The 20,250-nt window shown below is 38.9% G+C and overlaps 1 protein-coding gene across 3 annotated transcripts; it reads left to right on the top strand.

Annotated features, from left to right (window-relative positions):
* The first annotated feature begins 638 nt into the window (after window positions 1-638).
* Window positions 639-16,782, top strand: GMPR (guanosine monophosphate reductase). 3 transcript variants are annotated; one of them, XM_087961353.1, is made up of 10 exons: window positions 639-1,380; window positions 4,410-4,529; window positions 6,403-6,486; window positions 7,711-7,884; window positions 9,782-9,863; window positions 11,698-11,804; window positions 13,533-13,575; window positions 14,085-14,244; window positions 15,976-16,123; window positions 16,239-16,782. In XM_087961353.1, exons 1-10 carry the CDS (start codon window positions 1,294-1,296, stop codon window positions 16,323-16,325), a joined length of 1,092 nt encoding a protein of 363 aa, XP_087817479.1. In that variant the 5' UTR covers window positions 639-1,293; the 3' UTR covers window positions 16,326-16,782. The 3 variants fall into 3 exon arrangements, with proteins under 3 accessions (XP_087817479.1, XP_026525805.1, XP_087817480.1); XM_087961354.1 differs by having other exon boundaries at window positions 1,003-1,380; window positions 4,414-4,529; XM_026670020.2 differs by having other exon boundaries at window positions 15,976-16,281.
* Window positions 16,783-20,250: the final 3,468 nt, after the last annotated feature.

The following is a 20,250-nucleotide window of genomic DNA, read 5'->3' as shown; positions in this document are numbered from 1 at the left end:
CGGGCGTCACAAAGAACTGGAAGTGCTCTTCTGGGAAAATCTGAATTAAGAAAAGCGAGACGCAGGTTGTATGGAAGTAGACTAGTAATAGCTGTAACACACTTCTACAGAATTAAAGGGCAAGTATGGAGATTCATGCACACTGCTTGTGTAAAGGAGAAGGATGGAATACACACAGATTACTTTCAAAAAGAAAATCAAGGACACCTGAAATATTATCAGAATCTGTCTCATGGGATCACAGAAGATACTAGAAGATACACATACATTATTACAACCATATTTGCAAAATCTCTTTAAGGCAGGTTTCACAGCCAGATCTGTGGGCACTACAACTCCCAGAATTCTCAGAGGACACACTGTCCCATTGGAAACTATGGGAATTGTAGTCATAGCACAGCACAGCACAAGGTATGGACAATGTACATCTTGTAGAAGCACCCTTGTGCTAGCTAGCAGCTGGAAAACAAATCTGTGAAGAGAGGAAGGTTTTGTTCGCCTCAAAGCCGTTTGCAACGCCTATATTTGTTTTTAAACAACCACAGGCAACGCGCACGAGTGATCAGAAAGACAATATAAATACAAACCAATAGAAATACAATGCAAGAGAAGAACTCTCTCTGTGTCATACACACACAACCAAAAAGAAGGTGGAGAGGGAGGGAAGGGGGAAGAAAACGGAACGCGCGACCAGAAGAAGCAGTTCTTGTTATTTCTCCACAAATAAGGAAGGTGTGAGGAGAGCCACCGTCTCTTCAGCCCTTCATTCTCCCGCAGGCTTCCGACCTGAAGCGGCGTCGGCTTCAGCCCCGTGTGCCCGGCTTCCTCGCTCCTTCCCGGGAAAAGCAGCGGCGAGCCTCTTCCCGGCGCCAGCATTGCAAGGGCTGCCTCCTCCTCCTCCTCCTCCTCAGTGTAGCAACGTCTCCGGCTGGCCGCCGCTGAGCTGCATTGCTGTAAGGAGCGCGCAACGCTCAGGCGCCAGCCAACGCTGCAGTGCCGACCCGGGAGAAGGCAAAGCGAGGTCGGGCGAGGAGCCGGAGCCGGAGAGCGAGGCCCTCTGACCCGGCTTCGAGGCCATGTGCATTCCGTGCCAGCCCGCTCCTAATAAAGCGATGGGGCCGGGAAGCTGCCTCCCGTTTCTTCACGCCCTATAAATATTCAGCCGGCCCCGAAGACCAGCTCGGGTGGCTTGTGGGCTGCCTGACGCCGGCTCAGAAAAGCCGCCGCCGCCTCCTCCTCCTCTGCCTCCACCACCACCGCGGGAAAAGCCTGAGGCAGCGCAGCCCGTCCGAGATGCCCCGAGTAGATGCAGATCTCAAACTGGACTTTAAAGATGTCTTGCTCAGACCTAAGCGGAGCAGCCTCCGAAGCAGAGCAGAGGTGGGGGCATTTCCAAAGGAGCATGCTTCTTTCTTTCTCTCTCTCTCTCTCTTTTCTCTCCCCCCTCTTTAAAATGCGGCGCCCGACTTCATGCGTTGTAACCTCCCTCCTCACTTCCTATTTGCATTTCAGGCTAATGGGTTATTGCCGTTGCCGCCTTTGCCTTTTGTGTGTGTGTATATATATGTATGTATGTATGTATGTATGTATGTATGTATACGTATAGATATAGATATCGATGTATATGTCCCTGATACGAAGTCCAAAAGGTTTCAGAACTTTCCATACGTAACCCGGCCGGCGAAGTCGGCCCTGTGTAGCAGTTACTGCTTTGCTTTTTGTTGTTGTTGTCCTCACCTTTTGCAGATTGCGATCCAAAGGAGAATCTTTAGGAAAGTGTCAAAACCCATTTCTTCGCTTTGGCTCACCGGCGGATCTGATGGAATTGCTCCCAAATTTGCAAGAAGCCAACGGGGATATTGGGGTGGGACGGTGGTGAAGGAACCGACGGAAGGAGATCTAGAGTCGGATTGCATTGTGCTCGGAACTGTTTGTAGAGGAAACAAGTGGCATGACAGATCGTTTTGCGGGCGAGAGGAGAGGAGGCTGATTCAAGTTACAAACCCTCCATGAGAGGCCTAGCTTTTCTTGAGTGGAAGCAGGACTGGAGAGGCGATTTCCTGGGGCCCGCAGGTCAGGTGTCTTAAACAGCGAAGTGCGCACAAAGACACACGCAAAGCGCAGGGAAGAGAAGCTGGGAAATGGAACTTAAAAACCATCTTTTTGTGTTTAGCAGAAAATCAATTCATGCCTCGGCTTTTAGCCTTCCAACATTTATCATTAATTTAATTCTACCCAACGTTTAGTCTCCAAAAGGATGGTGAAGAATTCCTATTTGCACGAACACCCTCTTTCCAAGGATAAAAGATCAAAAAAGTTGAAATGTCACCGTGAACCGGAACTGGAAGCCTTTTGTCCATGCATCAATATTGTGGGACCAGACTTTGACCTCGTAGTTGGAAGTGGCTATTCCCAGATGAAAAATTCCCAGATGTAAAGCCAGGTTTAAAGAACAAGTCCCTGAGATTGTGGGAGATGCTATATAGATCGTGGTTGTCTAACCGTTGTGCTTGCCTGGGCCTCATTGAGTGAAGAGGATTCGTCTTGGGCTCGCATATAAAATATATAGTTAATGTATATAAATCACATAATAATTAAAACTTTACTATCTTGTGGGGCCACATTACTAGCTGTCCAGGGCTGCATGCAGCCCATAGGCTATGGGATGGACGTGGCATCTCCAAATTTTAAGATTTATATACTTCACCTTCCAGAATTCCTCAGCCAGCCATGCTGCCTGGGGAATTCAGGGAGTTGAAGTCAACAAATCTTAAAAGTTGACAAATTTGGAGACCCCTGCTATAGATGATCCTTGGTCAGAATCCCACTGGGATTCTGGATTTTCTTGCATTACCTCTGTTTTGTGCAACTGAAAAAAGGAAGGGGATGGTTGCTAGTGAAAATGCAGGATTGGTCCCTGTCCCTCTATTATGCAGATTACTGCAATATCTTTGGTTGAAATAAAATCGTTTGTATAATTATCAATTATTGCTATGTAGCATTTGTTAAAATATATTTCTGAAACAAATTATCGTAAGGGGAATTATTTCTGGAATATAGTTTCCAGCATGCATTGATCCAAAATGACCTTTAGTTTCCTCTCGTTTGGAAAGGGCTTTGAAAGATCTTCTAGAATTGGAGCCTTTTTAATTGAAGGAGATAGGAACTAAAAATACCAGGCCATATTTGATACGTTTGTGTTAATTTTAAATCTAATCACCACATAATCTTGAGCATCATTCACAAGTGCAGGTTAGAAATTAACAGTGGCTTTCAGTGAAATGATATTAAATACTTATTTTGGTGTAGTATGACCAATATAGTATTCACATATTGATTCCATCTGAGACTGTGAATTTGAAAGTAGGCCCTGTCGGATTCTATATCATTCACTTACTGGTAATTATTGGAATAGAATAATCATCAGCCTTGAATCCGAGCTGGTTTTCTCCTATTTCTGGAAACACGTTAGGTATTGACTCTTGATTCTTTCTGTATTATGACATATGAGATTCAATCTTGTTCTTAGGATGTAATGAACTTGCAAATGAGTGAGGTGTCCGCCTTCTCATTTGAATATTTCCAGGTAGTCCTCAACTTAAAACCATTTGTTTAGTGACTGTTCAAAGTTACAACGGCACCGGAAAAAAATGATTATTTTTCACAAACCATTGCAGCATCCACTTGGTCATGTGATCAAAATCTGGATGCTTGGCATTTGGTTCATATTTATGACGGTTGCAGTGTCCTGGGGTCATGTGATCATCTTTTGTGAACTTTTGACAGCAAAGTCAGAAAATGGAATTTGTAAGCCAAAGAAATTAAAGGCATAAGATAAAAGGAAATATAATTAAACTGAAGTGTTTACAGCAACGCTTTTCACTCCATCTCTTTTTATACTTGCAAACCAGTCTTCCAACTTGTCCATTTGTACATCAACTCAGACACTGCTTTTTTGTTCTTTCAAGAATCGAGTAGCTGATGAAAAAGGCAACACAGCCCAATAAAAATATTTTTAACCAATTCACTTTTGTCAGCCAGGGGAACGGGTGGATTGGAAAGTATGTCTGAATTATAAATCTATCTCTTTTTTTTTGAGCATGTGATTTCATGGCTCACATTTGCTGACAAGTTTAATTACCTGATTTAAATTACAGGCTTTTCTCAGTGGTCTAGATCAGTTTATTGCTTAAATGGAATGCTTTAACAATGTTAGAAATAAATTGACCGGCTATCTCCTTTCTTGTCATTGTAGGATGCTGAATCATTTATTATGAGGTTGTAGATACTACAGTATATTTATGTAGAGAAATAATTATTTAATATATATTATTTTAGTGCTTGCATTTTCTTAACTTTGTGATTTAATTCTGCTTTCAGACCCAAATAAAAAAGTGTTGTTTTTCCAGGTAGATCTTACACGTACCTTCTTCTTCCGTAACTCCAAGCAAACCTATACAGGTATCCCCATTATCGTAGCAAATATGGACACTGTTGGTACTTTTGAAATGGCACAAGTTATGGCTAAAGTAAGTGTTTCTTAATTCTCTTCTCCTATAAAAATAAAAATAACATTTGAATTAATTTCAAGTTGTTGTAATGAAAGAATTTGGCTGAATTTATTTTATTGTCAAACAGCCCATTTCCCTCCCTCAAAGAATCCTAGGAACAAATATATCAGTGAAGGCGAGACTCTTTCACATTTTTAAAAAATATTCTTTTGATAAGAATTCCCAAGATATCCTGAGTGAACTTTTAACACTTGGCAATGAATTTCCTTAAAATTTTACGATTTGTAAATTATATGTAGAAATTTTGCTAATGTTAATATGAAATTTAAATTACACAATTATACTGTTACAGTCTCCAAGATCAAAACATCTGTCATCACTATTATAACTCTTGAAGGACTGCATTGAACGTCAAAACTATATTTATAGTTTTATATTATATATAATATAATAGTATAGATTTAGTAGTATTTCAGACATACGTGGAAACTGAATTATAATGTACATGATAATTGTACCTCTAGTTTGCATAATGCATATAGCCCATCTTCTGTGTAAGCCACAATCATCTGCTCCTTCCATCCTTCTATATCCTGTTCTTTGATTTATTGACCTCCAAAATTAGCATCAAAAATATGATACCATTCAAAATAAAATTAAAATAACTGCACCATAAATACAGAAAATTACATGCATGCTTATCATACTATTTCAAGATACAAGAAGAAAAGGAGTAAAAATTACTAAGCAAAAGAAATTAAAGGCCTGAAATTTAAAAAGAAAACATTCACTTTATCTTTCTTTGCTTTCATCACATTCATCCATTACTTTATCCATTGTCTTGATTTTTCTATTTTTGAGGATGTTATCAACTTTGTCCAACTATAATTTTCTCAATATTCCTTTTCTTTTCATTCATTCATTTTAATAGTGATTTGATCTTCATTATTTCTTTCTATATGTTCAAACCACCTTAGTGTGCTTCTTGCCTATTGGTTACTCACTTTTATATTCAGTCCAATTAATTCTTGACTTTTATACTGTATTTGTTTGACCATATCTACTTCTTAAGTAAACTATTCCTGTTGTAATCAAGGTTTTAAAATGTTTCTCTTAAAAAGTTCCAATAGTCGCTTTCTTGCTCTCTCAGCTGCATTCCTTGCAACTTGATGTATTTATTTATGAAAATTTATATGACTGCCCAACTCACTCTCAGGATAAAAATCAATATAAAAACAGCAATAAAGCAATAATCCCTGCTTCCTTAATGTGTGCCCATTAAACAGTATTTTCTTCTCATATTTTGTAATAATAATTCTCCTATATGCCTTTTTCTCATGCACGACCTCTTCTGGTTTATCGTTTCACCCAACAACTTTTCTTTCATACTTCCTCTTTACCTCATGCTTGTGTCCTGGCCTGTACCAGTTCTTAGATAAGAAAAGCACTTTTCTCAGAGTCATGTTCTTCTCTAATGGTTTCTTGTTATAATTACTAAATGGTTATGAAGGATTGCAGACTTACCATCCAGGCCTATAATGTTTGAATTCAAGTAACATTTACAAATAATGCTAAGATTCTACTATCGTGGAAATTTACGGCAATTGTATTACTGATGGACAGGATTCACATTTAAAGCCAGTTCCTTCAATCGGGAGGACTAATGACCTTGAAAGGAGCATTCAGGCAAAGATTTTAGCTCTTTGTTGTCTTTCATGTATAATCTAGGATCTCTGCATAGTTTTCTATTTCAGTTTCGTGTTCACAACTTCTTATTGTTTAAACAAGAACCCTTCATGTATTTGCAATGACGCCATGGATCTTTGTTTTGTATGTGTGCATGTATCTACATCAAACAGTGTAATTATAAGATATTTGTTTGTTTTTCTAGTACACCATGTTTACTGCAATACAGAAGCATTACACTCTAGAACAGTGGAAGCTGTTTGCAAGTGATCACCCAGAATGCATAGAGGTACTTTTCCCCCACAAAGTTAAATGTTAGACTGCATTTCCTGAAATGTTAGAAAAACTGATGTGCCATGTACTGTTTGCAAGAGAATGGCTGATAAAAATCATACGCTTCCAAAAGATTCTAGGCCTATATAGGATGCATAGTATTTTATTAGAGGGACCCAGTGTTATGGGTACAATGGTACTTGCAGAAATTGGAGTGCATGTGTGGATGCAGGGAGGCTGCCCAATAACAAAATAATTGTGGTGATGCTTACAAATCACAAAACATTCATTTACTAGAACACCAACAGATGAGACTATCCTCACCATCATATGTAGCACAACTGGATACTCTGGTTACACAGCAGCTCATGTGCTTCCAAATAAAGTGGTGAATTAGAACAGTTGGCCATATTTATTTTCTACAAATACATTTAGAATCGAAATGCAGCCTTGAGGCGTTCTTAAAAAGCTAAAGGATAGCTTTTTCAAGGATGCCAACTTCTTGCTGATAATTACTTTTAATTAAAATAAGATGTAAAGATAAATTAAATGGGACTGACAAAGAGCTTGAAGAGCAGTAGAGGTGTTTATAGGTATCTTGATACTCAGGCATCATGTTGGTTTTATTTTATTTTTATTTCACATCATTCTGGCTAATGCATCCCGGAAGATCAAGGGTATAATATATAATATAATAAAAATTAATATTTTAGAACACTGGAAAGATGTGGGCATATCTAAATGAACATTTATAAATTTATGATTATGTTGTACAATTCTTTTCGTGTGTCTTTACAAGTAAATTCACTCTGAAAAGGACTATTTAGGGTCTTAATCTTAGCCTGAACAGGGTGGAACAGCAATACATTAATGGAATGTAAAAACTGAGTTTAAATTATTAAAGATATCAATAGATGATTTGTTGGCAAAGTTAGATAACAAGTGTGTACATTTAAGTAAAGTAATCTGACAAAAAGGTATAAGAATGGTTTATTGATCAGTGGTAGTCTGTGAAAACATCTGCAAACACAGTATTTTATTCAGGCAAAAACATTGAGATCAAGTAGAAAGCAAAACATTGTGCAGCGCATAAGACAATGTTGGAAAAGAAAGCCCAAACATTTTTTTTTTAGTTTTGTAAATTTAATTGCATTTTGATTGAGTTAAATTCACTGTAGTGTGAATGCTTTTGGCCTCATTTCTATTAAAAACTTGAATTGTTCTCATCTTCTTTTTGCAGCATGTAGCGGTGAGCTCAGGCAGTGGGCTAACTGATTTCGAGAAGCTGATAAGTATCGTTGAGGCCATCCCCCTTATCAAGTACATTTGCCTGGATGTGGCCAATGGTTACTCAGAACACTTTGTGGAATTTGTGAAAGCTGTTCATGTCCGGTTCCCAAAGCACACCCTCATGGTAGGAGTTGGAGAAGATGGGAGATGGATAGGCTTAGAATTTGGCAAAAGAGTTTCTTGATTCCAGCAAATATGTCCCATGTCCTGTATCTTAGCAAGAAGGGACCATAAATAATAAACTCCGAATTTAGTATGTGAAAAAACCCAGGTTTCATCTATATAGATTCCTATATGAAAACTTGCAGCCAGTCAATGTAGGCAACATTGAACAGAATTGATGAATGGTTTGATTTTGTATTTCTCTTCTGTGGGATGGAGTGCTCTTGACTGTTGTCTTTGCATATTATTGTGAGATGATTCAGACCGCTTCATTCCACTCAAGTATACTTTAGAAAATGTTACATGAGAGAGGTTCCCACACTCTCACAAGATGTTGATAAAATCTTACAAGATTTGTAGGATTTCAAGAAACTAACATATTTATTTTGGGATGGAATAGGGGTGGGTACTGCATAACCACCTCTTCTATGGAATTAGCTTCCCACTCTCACCTTATTTTACTGGAAATCAGATAATTAACTATATAAGAGTTTTAGTATCTTTAGTTTTGTGTATTTACTTAAAATGCATAAGGCTGTCCAATCTAAAACAAACTTTAGTGGGTTCCAGGAAAGGAATAGTTAATAATATATAATATTATATTTGTGGTCTTGTCTCTTTTTATTTAAAAGGATAGAAAAATATGGGATAGATTTGGATAGAGATCTAAGCACAAAGATTGGCATGTTTGTTTACAGGATCATGTGTTAAATTGTAATGGCAATTATGTCATCAGTAAGTTTTAGAATGAGCTAGGGATTTGAACATGGGATTTTCAACTTGACTCTGTATCATAAGGATTTAATTTTGAAACAAATAATCTTGTTTCATGCACTGTAAGCTTATTAAAAATATTCAGAAGTAGTAAGAACACAGATACGATTGGCGCTTTCCCAAATACCTGTCAGTAACGATATTATTATTAGGTACATAGTATCCTAAGCTTCTGGGAGGAAGGATGAGTTTAAAAAATAACATAACAAAAACAAAAAAATAATTCATGCATAAGTAGGGTCAGAATTATGTAAAGTGATAGACAATTACTTTTTATCAAATGCTAATAAAATGCAATATTGCCTGTTTTGGAATTGGGACTGTTTTCTGAAGTAGTAGTAGTTCATCAAGAGCAAATCAATTTTTGAGGCAAAGTGCTTTTCTTTTATGTATGCTTTGACCATTGTCATCAGTGGAAAATGGGAGTTTCATCGCATTGAATAATTCAGTCAGAAAGGGCAAATTTTTGCCTTGTTGTTTCTGTTTGGATATTAAACTTTCTGGCCTACTGTATTAAGCAAGCTCTCCATTCTATTAAATAAAAGTGTTGATTGTACAGAATGGATGATAAGAAATGTTTGTATTTGCTTCATACAGAGTTATGGCTATGATGATGTTCCCTTCTCTTTCAACATTTTTTTAAAATGCAGATAAGAGATACTAGAATAGGGGTGCGGAGGCTTATCAGAATGATCTGGGATAGACATTATAAGGTCCAGTTAATGCCAAGGCAAAGAAACAGTTTATTTTAATGGAAATATTTGTTTTTACAGGATAGAAAGTAGATGTGTCATATACCTGCTGATCACATGAAAATATAGGGTGTAAATCGACCAGGATTATACTGATTGCTGAACAGGGCATTGAATAATCACGCTCCTATTTTAAAAGAAATTGTGGTTTTGAAAACAAGGCAATTTTCTGCATGCAAATGAGAATGCACATTGTATATGTAATCTGCCCAGAGTGGAAGGCAGGTTAAAAATGGAAGGATAGAAGGAAGGAGGAGAGATAAATATATTTTCTTACTACTGCAGTCCTTGTGGATTTATTCATTATTTGCAATGATTTTGGCTCTATTTCAGGCAGGCAACGTAGTAACAGGAGAGATGGTGGAAGAACTTCTTCTATCTGGTGCAGATATTATTAAAGTAGGAATTGGACCAGGTAAGCTGGGTAGAAGGGTATATGCTTGAATCACCTGCTTAATATTTATGTCAGGAGTATTTACTTTCCATCCTTAGTACATACATACACACACTAACAAATAGATAGCAAAGGAACAAAAAAGCAGTGTCTGAGTTGGTGTACGAATGGACAAGTTGGAAGACTGGTTTGCAAGTATAAAAAGAGGTTGAGTGAAAAGCGTTGCTGTAAACACTTCAGTTTAATTCTGTTTCCTTATCTGATGCCTTTCGTTTCTTTGGCTTACAATTTCCATTTTTGTGCTTTGTGCAACAATATTTTCCTCCAAAGGGAAATGATGAGTATGTATATATTTTGCAACATCTGGAGGGAAAAAATAAGCAACTTCAACTGCTGTCACATAGTCTGGGAAAATATACATCCTGATAATGTTGTGGAAGAAAAAAAATCCTAAATACCATAAGCATTTGTGTCCTAGAATAGATAGGCATGGAACTGACTCAAAAGGAAGTGATATCCAGGGTTTTATTGAAGACATATTATTGAAAGTGATTACAAAGCCCTTAATGCAGAAGTATGTGAATCTTTGCCAAACGACAGATTTGATTTGAAAAGAGAAAACTCTTTCAAAATTAGGGGATTGCTAAAAAAGAAGCTGTGAAAGACGAAGCCAGACTCAAACCTCATGCAAAGATGCATTCAAAAATCACAATACTAAAAGCTCAGGTAGCAATAGCACTTAGACTTATATACCTCTTCACAGTGCTTTACAGCCCTCTCTAAGCAGTTTACAATGTCAGCATATTGCCCCCAACAATCTGGGTCCTCATTTTACCGACCTTGGAAGGATGGAAGGCTGCGTCAACCTTGTGCCAGTCAGGATCGAACTGCTGGCAGCCGGCAGTCAGCAAAAGTAGCCTGCAGGACTGTATTCTAACCATTGTGCCACCACGGCTCAGCACATTGAATGAAAGGCGATCAAAACATGGCCCTGAAAATTTGGCTGTTTTGCCATCAAAATTCAATTATGTGAAATTTGGGTTTATGGGGGTGGGGGACACATAGCCTGAGGGAACGAATTTTCCACTTATGTGGGGAAGTGAACCAATAATTGATGTCAGCATTGATGTGGATTTCTAGCTGAGTGGAGGTTTGGATCTGGTGCCTCCAAGGCTCTCTGGCCCTGTTTCCTGTAAAGCAGGGGTCCCCAACCACCGGTCCGTGGACCGGTACCGGTCCGCGGAACAAGTCCTACCGGGCCGCTGGTTGCTGGGCGCCGCCATCTTTTGATGAAAAAGTGCTTCCGGTGAGCTTTTCCGGTAGAAAGCTCAACGGAAGCACTTTTCATCAAAAAGATGGCGGCGCCAGCGCTCGTGAGCTTTTCCGGTAGAAAGCCATTTCTACCCGGAAAAGCTCACTGAAGCGCTGCGCCGCCATTTTTGATGAAAAAGTGCTTCCGGTGAGGTCACCGGAAGCACTTTTTCATCAAAAAGATGGCGGCGCCCAGCTGATGCCGGTACCGGGCCGCGGCGCCCAGCTGATGCCGGTACCGGGCCGCGGCATAAAAAAGGTTGGGGATCACTGCTGTAAAGGAGTCAAGAAGAGAAAAGGGGTGTTTCCTGGTTCTGTTGCTCTTATCTTTCAGTCTTCCTATCAAATGTTAATTTGGCTTTTGTGGATGTTGTGTCCTGTCTTCTGGTAAAGAGCTCTCTCATTATGTCCCGTCCCTATGATAATATTATTATGTGTCTGTATATGTGAAAGGGCTCCATCTATCTGAAAGGATAGGGGGGCTGCTTTTCATCTAAATCACAAGATGGTGTGATGTCATATTTTGTTTGTTCTTCATGCCTAGGTTCTGTGTGCACTACTCGGATAAAAACTGGGGTTGGCTATCCTCAACTCAGCGCAGTAATTGAATGTGCAGATTCCGCTCACGGACTGCAAGGACATATCATTTCTGTAAGCAGGAGCTGTGTTAAATTCCATAAACGAAAACAACGAATCCAGAAGCAAAGTCCCAATCACTAGTAACCGAGGGAGATTTTTCTTGGATTATTTTTAAAAATTTCTATATTTTATTTTATAACTTAAAGAGTCCAGTTCCCAAGTCAAAGACATGATTCTGCTTGTAAAGATTTTGGATGTTTTCAAATATTTGTTCCCTCTTCTGTTGTGATTAGAAAAAACTAGAGGTAGTCATTGACTTGCCACCATTCATTTAGTGACACTTTGAGGCTACAGTGGCACTGAAAAAAGTGCCTTTCACATGTACGACGGTTGCAGCATTGCCATGGTCACCGGATCAAAATTTGGGCACTTGGAAACTGGCATGTACTTTTGACAGTTGCAGTGTTCTGGGATCATGTGATCACCATTTGTAAGCTTCCCAGCTGGCCTCCGATAAGCAAAGCCAATGGGGGAAGCCAGGTTCACTTAACTGCAGTGATTTCTCTTAACTGTGACAAAAAAGGTTGTAAAATGGGACGCAGCTCACTTAGCAACTGTCTTGCTTAGCAACGGGAATGTTGGACTCAAATTATAATCATAAATTGAGGGCTACCTGTACACTAATATAAATTGATTCTGGCATATTGAGAAACAGTAGCTCATTCTTGGTTTTCACCAGTTGCACCAACAAAGTGGTTTACGGGACAATCGCATGAAGAGTTCATTATCGTTGTCGTCACTCTTCAGTGCATATGTTTAGTAACAAAATATTCACACTTTGTGTGAAATGGAGTGAAGGAAAGGAGGGTAGATAAAGCACTCCCATCTCTGTGAATGTGTTCAGTGTACTTTGCGATGTTTTATATTGGTTTTGTCATCTCACCTAAGATCATTTTGAAAAAGCTACATATTTAATATCTTTCTGCCCATTCCAAAGGATGGAATGCCATGCTTAAATACATCCTTCATTTTCTAATTTGTACAGAGAAATTAGAATACAGACTTACAAAACACAGCAAAATAAATAAATAAATTAAAAAAACAGCTCATTAGTCAGTCCAGGGATATTCTGGAAGTGCCCTTGAATAGTGAAATACTAGGACATAATCAAACTCTCCCTCAATGCTTGACATCCTCCTTTGTTTTAGTGAGATTAAATGGGTGAAGGTGGGCATCTTCAATGCCCCCCCTTTTTTTGGGGGGAAAAAAATTCTCCATATCCACAGTAGTAATGCTGATGCCGGCTTGTGTGGACAAATATATTCTCATTAATGATTGGAGTAAAATTATACTTAAATCCCGTTTCCAGTACTCTTTAAGGAATCTGCATTCTACCCTGCCAAATCCTTTGAAGACAGACCAAATAGTAAATGGAATTTTAATCTGCATTTTTTTTGAAGGGTTGCTTTCAAGTGAGTGTTGATTCCTGGTGACTGCCTGACAAGTCCTTGAAATGTTCTTGGCAAGGATTTTTTTTCGGAAGTAGCTTGCCTGGACTCCTTCCTAGAGCTGAGAGCACATGACTGGCCCAAGGTCACCCAGCTAGCTTTCTAGCCTGAGGCCTTAACCACTATGCTCTGATAATGTGCTCAGTGTATTCTGCCACTTTCTTGTTCTTGTTTCTATAAATGCTTAGGCTGAATCCTTCTCCCAACACCAAGCTCAAATTGTCAGTATGTAGCAGGAACAAATGGAGTTGAATATCCTGACGTCTTCTCTTTTTTCCCATCCTTTCTTTAGGATGGAGGATGCAGCTGCCCAGGAGACGTGGCCAAAGCTTTTGGTGAGGACTGTCTGTTGCTGAAATATAGGAAATGCAACTTAAAATCATTCATTTAGTGACAGTGAAAGCACTGAAAAAAGTAACTTATGACTGTTTTTTACACAACTGTTGCAACATCTCCATGGCCGTAGGATCAAAATTCAGATGCTTGGCAACTGGTTTGTATTTATGACAATTGCAATGTCCCAGATCGTCTTTTGTGACATTCCAGCAAGCAAAGTCAGATTCACTTAACAGCCAGGTCACTAACTTTGCAATTGCAACGATTCACTTAACAGTTATGACCAGAAAAGCCATAAAATTGGGCAAGAACTCACTTAACAACTGTCTTGCTTAGCAACATAAATTTTGGGTTGAATTATGGTCACAAGTCCAGGAGTCCCGGTATATATAACCCTTGAATTGATAAGGAGATCGCATTTATTAATGCGGCCCTCTATTTAAACAATGTAAATGCTATTTTGTTTTGGCTTAATCCCTCCTCTCTTTTTCCTTCCTGCCACCCACAGGAGCTGGTGCTGATTTTGTGATGCTGGGGGGCATGTTTGCAGGACATGATCAATGTGCTGGAGATATTATAGAAAAAAATGGCAAAAAAGTGAAGCTTTTCTATGGCATGAGCTCTGACACCGCTATGAAGAAGCACGTAGGTGGTGTTGCCGACTACAGGTACCGCTCCCTTTCCAGCATAATATGCCAGGCCACTTCTTGAACTTCCGGTTTTCTTCATGTGGAATTGGCAGCAAACAGAAAGGCAATGTGCTCCACGTGGAGCTGCCTTTCAAAGCCATTCGGAAGCTATAGCTGGTCCAGAATGCAGCGGTGTGTATAGTAATGCATGTTGCCGAATGCAGAACCTGAATTTAGCGGACACCCAAGTTCAAGATGCTGGTTATCATCTATTGGGTCATGCCTGGCACAGAACCAGGTTACTTGCAGGACCACCACTGTCGTGTAGTCTTTTCCTGTCCCTGAGGTCAGAGTGGGCATGGTCCAAGTCCCTTCTTTGAAGCAAGATGACTTCAGGAAATAGGCCATTTCTCTGGCTAAGCCTGTCTTTTGAAATAAGCTCCTCCTGAAATTTGAGTGGCTCTGACCTCGCTGGTTGTTCATACAGCTCTAAAGACCTGGCTTTTCTCCCATGCCCTGGGCCAGGCTGTTAGATGAGCTTGTTCTATGACAAGAGCATGTGTTCTTATTTCCAGGATTATATGTTGGATTAGAGTTGACTTTGTTGTTTAACTATGTTTTTGCATAGTATTTACTTTCTTTGATTCTGAAAAGGGTGGCTTTACTAATTGAATCAAATAACAGACAAGATTTTATTGTTGGAGGAAGTTTAAATGATGGGCAAAATATGATCGAATCCCCGCCCCTTTTATATGTCTGGCATAATGTAGGTTAAAAAGGGGGGGTGGAAATTCAACCATATGGTTGACTTGATTTATTGCTACTACTCCCACCATCACCCAGATGACAAATGCTTGGCTAGTTGCAGATGTGCAGTCACACTAACAATCAGTTGGAAGCTTACTTGAAAATGTCATCACACCTCCTGTCATCTCAAATTTAGGTTCTGACAACATGGAATATGCATGGTAGTCACAATCCGAAACAAAGTTGGGGTGATTTCATTGGGCTTAGTTGTTCTAGAGTGGGCAGCTCTATAGGTACTAGTGTGGCAGGAGCATTTAAAGTCAAGACTATTCGAGATTAGGATGCTGTGGGACTTTCTCCTCCACGTTATTTAAGATACATATGAAACCATTGGGAGGCATCTGTTGATTTGAGGCAAATTAACATTTGGGAAATAAACACATTTCTCTAATAAATTAATATGTAAATAATTCTTATAATTGAACAATGAAACCGCATCTTTGAAGGGTTAAAATATGCTTACAAGTATATTGTGAGGATTTTCATAAGACGCAAATGGGTGCTAATTCTCTGTGTTTAATAAATAGCCTCATACAAACTCATGCACACGCTATCTAGATTAATAGTAAGTGCAGTGAAGAATGTCTATGGTTACCTTCCAGATGGCTTTATTTCAGATTGCAATACAAGCAAATATATCTGTGTTTGGATAAAATAGCATTTGGAAATAGCATTTAAGATTATACATCATAGTGCTTTACAGCATTCTCTGGGCAGTTTACAATGCCAGCATATTTTTCCCAACAACCTGAGCCCTCATTTTATAGGCCTCGAAGGGATGGAAGGCTAAGTCAACCTTGAGCTGCATCAAGATCGAACTCCAGGCTGTGGGCAGAGTTTGCCTGCAACGCTGCACTTTAACCACTGTGCTACCAGGGCTCCGTATTTTAATAATATGTTTTAATAGTTTTAATTCCAGAAAAGGCAGCCCAACAATGCAAGTGAAATTATTTTCCTTTTCAGAGCTTCGGAGGGTAAAACAGTGGAAGTCCCCTACAGAGGAGATGTAGAAAATACTGTTCGTGACATCCTGGGTGGTCTCCGTTCTGCTTGCACGTATGTGGGAGCTGCCAAACTCAAAGAGCTTAGTCGAAGGACAACCTTTATTCGGGTAACTCAGCAACACAACACAACCTTTTCTTAACCAAAGAAGAAAACCCCAGGCCTTTGGAGATGTGAAATTTGCTACGTTCTGTTTCTCCTCCACTTTTTTTTTTTTTTTGCAGGATGGGGAGGTGATTATATTCCAAACTAGGAAAGAAGCAGGTTGCTTAATGCCATTGATTGTTTGTAATGGTTGGGGCTGGGCCTAATGAGAACAAGCCTTGAACTGCTTCTGGGTCCACGATTTGTTCAGATTGTTCAGTGGTATTTTTATATCCTTGTCTATTTAAGTTAAGAAATCTAGATTGATCTTTCGGAACAACCGATCAGAGGGACTTAGATGTCCATTCGCAAAGTATTTGTCTGTTGGATCTGCCATTACCAGAAAAAGCAAAGCCGTTCACAGGATTTTATATTTCAAGTTTCAACTGCTCTTGCAATGGGTGATGAAAGTCAGAAGAATGGGAAAGCAACTCCAAAGCCCAGAAAACCCTCACTGCATGGATACTGCTCCAGCATGTCATCTTGGAATAGCACTTACAGAATAAAACAAATAATCCTGTTTTATTTTCACAGAGGCATCAAGTGCTCAATTTTTAACGTGTGCTGATTATTATAATAACCATCATAAGTTCTTAAAATGGTTGATTAAATAGTTACACTCCCTTTATTGTAATGCTTTGTTGGTGGTGGGGGGATATATTTCGACATTGCAAATGGAGCTACTCTTTGTTCATTCAGTTCATTTTAAAGATGAAAGAGGTAAGCCCTAATGATGGTTAATTATTTTTTTTTCCAATGCCTTTGGGCAAAGACAAGAGAAGCACTGCCATTCCACAGCTGAGCCTATGTGCAAAGCCAAATTAAAACAAAAACCACCATTCATTAAAAAAAAATCTGTTTTCAAAAGAACTGTTTTCAAAAACTACAAAACAAGACCTAGAAAGATTTCTCTGCAAATTGAACAATCTGAAATATTGATTGATTAGCTCCAGTCAAACTCAATTTGTAAGCATTAGGTGGGAAAATCAGGTTTTTCTCATCAGGCCCTCTCATGTGCACCTCTTATTTTCTTGTGTACTGCACTGCATTCATGTCTATTAAAGAAGATTCGACATCTTCTGTTACAAAATTGCTGAAGTCGGGTCAAGACTAGTCTCCTTTATTGTCATTAACAGGGTGGATGGGTGGGGTCTAATTTCTGTGAGTCACCGCCAGCTTTTCTTAGAAATATCAATTTTAATCAAGTAGAATACATGGGCATAGTAGAGAGGCAAGGGATATATGGCAAGGGAACAATTGAATAGAATAAGGAACTATCCCTCATTCAGTGATCGTTTTATGTAGACAGATAATCTAGCCAAGAAATAGGCATATTATCACAGAAGAGCAGAATGATTTGGAATTATCACTGATACTCTGATACTTTTGTAATCAAATCAGAATTACAAGGATTTCTCTGCCAATAATAGTTCCCATTATTGTTTCTGAGAGCCTGTTGGTGGGATTAGATTATTTTAATCCATGAGGCTAGTTTCTCATAACCAGGACTACTTATTACAGTCCTCTCCTCATCATGAATGTTCTAGATCTGTTCCAGAGTCTTCTGGAACAGATTTGGGAGAAACTACATGATGGTCTGAATCTGTTCCACTCGTGAAATGATATTGTTGATATTAAGAGAGATGTCTTCAAAGGAGAACTTTACCCAAGGCAGCAGGGCTACGATCCACTTTTTGTCACTGGACCTTTAAGTAATCAAATATTTTGTTTGGATCGAACTTGGATTTGTTTGCAGTCATCCCCTTGCACACATAGATTACACACTGGTTTAGAACTCGTGCAATTAGGACTGCTTTGGAAGTGATTCAGAAGAAATGTTTCAAACTCCATGAACAGGTATGAGTGTAAAGAAGTGGCTGCTTCAAGAATCATCTTAACAATGTTTTAAAAGGACCATCTTATTTGGCATCACATGGAAGCCTGAAAAAAGACACGCTAAAGTAATAAATAGAGATGTGTTCTGGTTGTGCAAGATCTAGATCTCATTTTCCATATCACTATTGTAGTATACACAACCAATCCATTATATGACAAATTTTTTTCATAATTTTATGAGGCAGTTTTTATGAGGCAGGAACTTGATGTATGCAGAGGAGATTCACTATAACAATCCTGAAGCTGCATATATACAAAGTAGTTTTACTGCAAGTAAAGTTCCTTACTTTTTAAAAATACCCTATAGGTCACACTCACGTCACATTGCCATCACGTGATGTTTCGTGACATTTTTGCCATTTGCAGCACTGGGGTGGATGGGGCTCATCCAGCCTGCGGGCTACCAGTTTGACACCCCTGCTATAGAGTCTTACTATATCATTGGTTGTTTTTTTTCAAAGTCCAAGTAAAATTTGAGTAATTGGTAATTAAAGTGTAACGTATAAGTTGTGATACCTATATTTGGGAGTTTTGACATTTCTTTTCTGCCACCCAGTGGTTGTCTCAATTATTGCAGCCCAAATCTGGTAGCTGACAAGTTTATAACGAAATGGAACAACAAAACCAGCTACTGGTTGTTTTTAGAATAATTATGCATACATAAAGCCGTATAACTCTTCTTTTCCTTTGGGCTGATTTATATAGTATGTAGAAATATTTTAAAAAACCTTTGAATTGTGACATCTACTGGTATGTTGATTCCATCATTTATCTGTGGTGTCATTTTAGGTAAAGAAGCACCATATAAGAGAAGTGAAAAGCAGATTTACCTCCCGAGTAGCTAACTGTCTTTCAGGGATATGATTACTGAATGGCATTTTAAAACCAGTTTTCCCATTAAATGTGCCTACTTACTCCACTGTAGGCAGGCAGGTAGAATAAGCCTTGCCCCTAGCAAAATCAAAGCAAAAAACAAATCTCAGGTATATCCATGCAAGTAGAGGACGTGGTTAACATGTCCAGAAATAACAGATGCAGCTGCTTCTCAAATGTCCGGATACATTTTTAAAAATGCAATGTGGAATTATGTAATGACAGAAACCACAGCTCTCACTGGCATACAAGAATGAAAAGCTTGAATCGGATTCAAAGCGTTTCCATGATACAAAACAAGACTTGGAAAACCCTATTATGCTAAAATTAAAAATTACACTGGGTACTTATTTATTTCCAGGAAAAATAAAAAAACAGTGGTGACTATGAATTATTAAGTGACTTAAGTAATTCATTTAGGCAAACGTCTGTCACTTTACAATCCTTCTATATGAAGATGAGCTCTGGAAACCAAGCATTCGCCACGTGTATGTGTGAATCAAACCTGAGATTAATGACCTTGAGTAAGGCTGACCTTGAGTAAGGCTTTGGAAACAGGACTTTTTAGTCCGGCTATTTAATAGGGTTGAGTGTAATTGTTATAATACATTATAAGTTTGAGAAGTTTCATAATTGTGGCTCTTAAATGTTCAGTAAATGATGGGGGAAAGTGTTCGCTGTATTGAAAAATATTTGCCTTGGGCCAGTTCTTAGCAGCAAACAACTTTCATATAAATAGAAGGGCTATGTAATTTAAGTGGGACGTTCCCCCCCCCCCCCCGCCCCCGGACCATCTGGCCTCATTTTCTGAGTACAGAAAATTTAGCAGTTTAGCAACTGTTTGAAGTCACCATGGTGCTGAAAAAAGTGACTTTACAACTAGTCCTTGCACTTAATGACCATTGCCGCATGGTCATGTGATTGCCATCTGAAACCTTCCCAGTCAGCTTCTGATAAGCAAGGACAATGGGGAAGCCAGCAGGAAGTCGGGGTGATTTTTTGCTTAAAATGGTCCTGCGTGATTTGCTTCACGATGCAACTGAGACTGCTGAAATTCCTGTGATCAATTGGCACATTTACATTTCACTTAACAACCGCAACAAGAGTTGCTCATCCCAGTTAGGGTCATTAAATGAGGACTACCTGTACCAAGTACCTGCACTACACCCAAGGAGATGACTGCAACCACTTTATCTCAAACCTTGGAATTCTGACTTTTGGGATTTATTTGTGATAAATGCTCTAAAAACAATTTTTTGCCACTTCCAAAGTTTTCTTCATTTTAAGCATAACAGATCTTCACTATATAGTTTGAAAATGCTA

This window comes from Notechis scutatus, chromosome 3 (genome assembly GCF_049901735.1).
Source record: "Notechis scutatus isolate UNSWTSFEM ecotype Mainland chromosome 3, rNotScu1.2, whole genome shotgun sequence".
NCBI lineage: Eukaryota > Metazoa > Chordata > Lepidosauria > Squamata > Elapidae > Notechis > Notechis scutatus.
Note: the sequence above shows the minus strand (reverse complement) of the source record. Positions and strands in the feature narration are given on the sequence as shown.

What these genes read in the sequence shown, in the direction of transcription:
- GMPR (XM_087961353.1), top strand. Translation starts at nt 1,294, where the DNA reads ATGCCCCGAGTAGATGCAGATCTCAAACTGGACTTTAAAGATGTCTTG. An exon ending in GCCTCCGAAGCAGAGCAGAG is followed by an intron (nt 1,381 to 4,409) that starts GTGGGGGCATTT and finishes TTGTTTTTCCAG; the next exon opens with GTAGATCTTACACGTACCTT. An exon ending in AGACGTGGCCAAAGCTTTTG is followed by an intron (nt 13,576 to 14,084) that starts GTGAGGACTGTC and finishes TGCCACCCACAG; the next exon opens with GAGCTGGTGCTGATTTTGTG.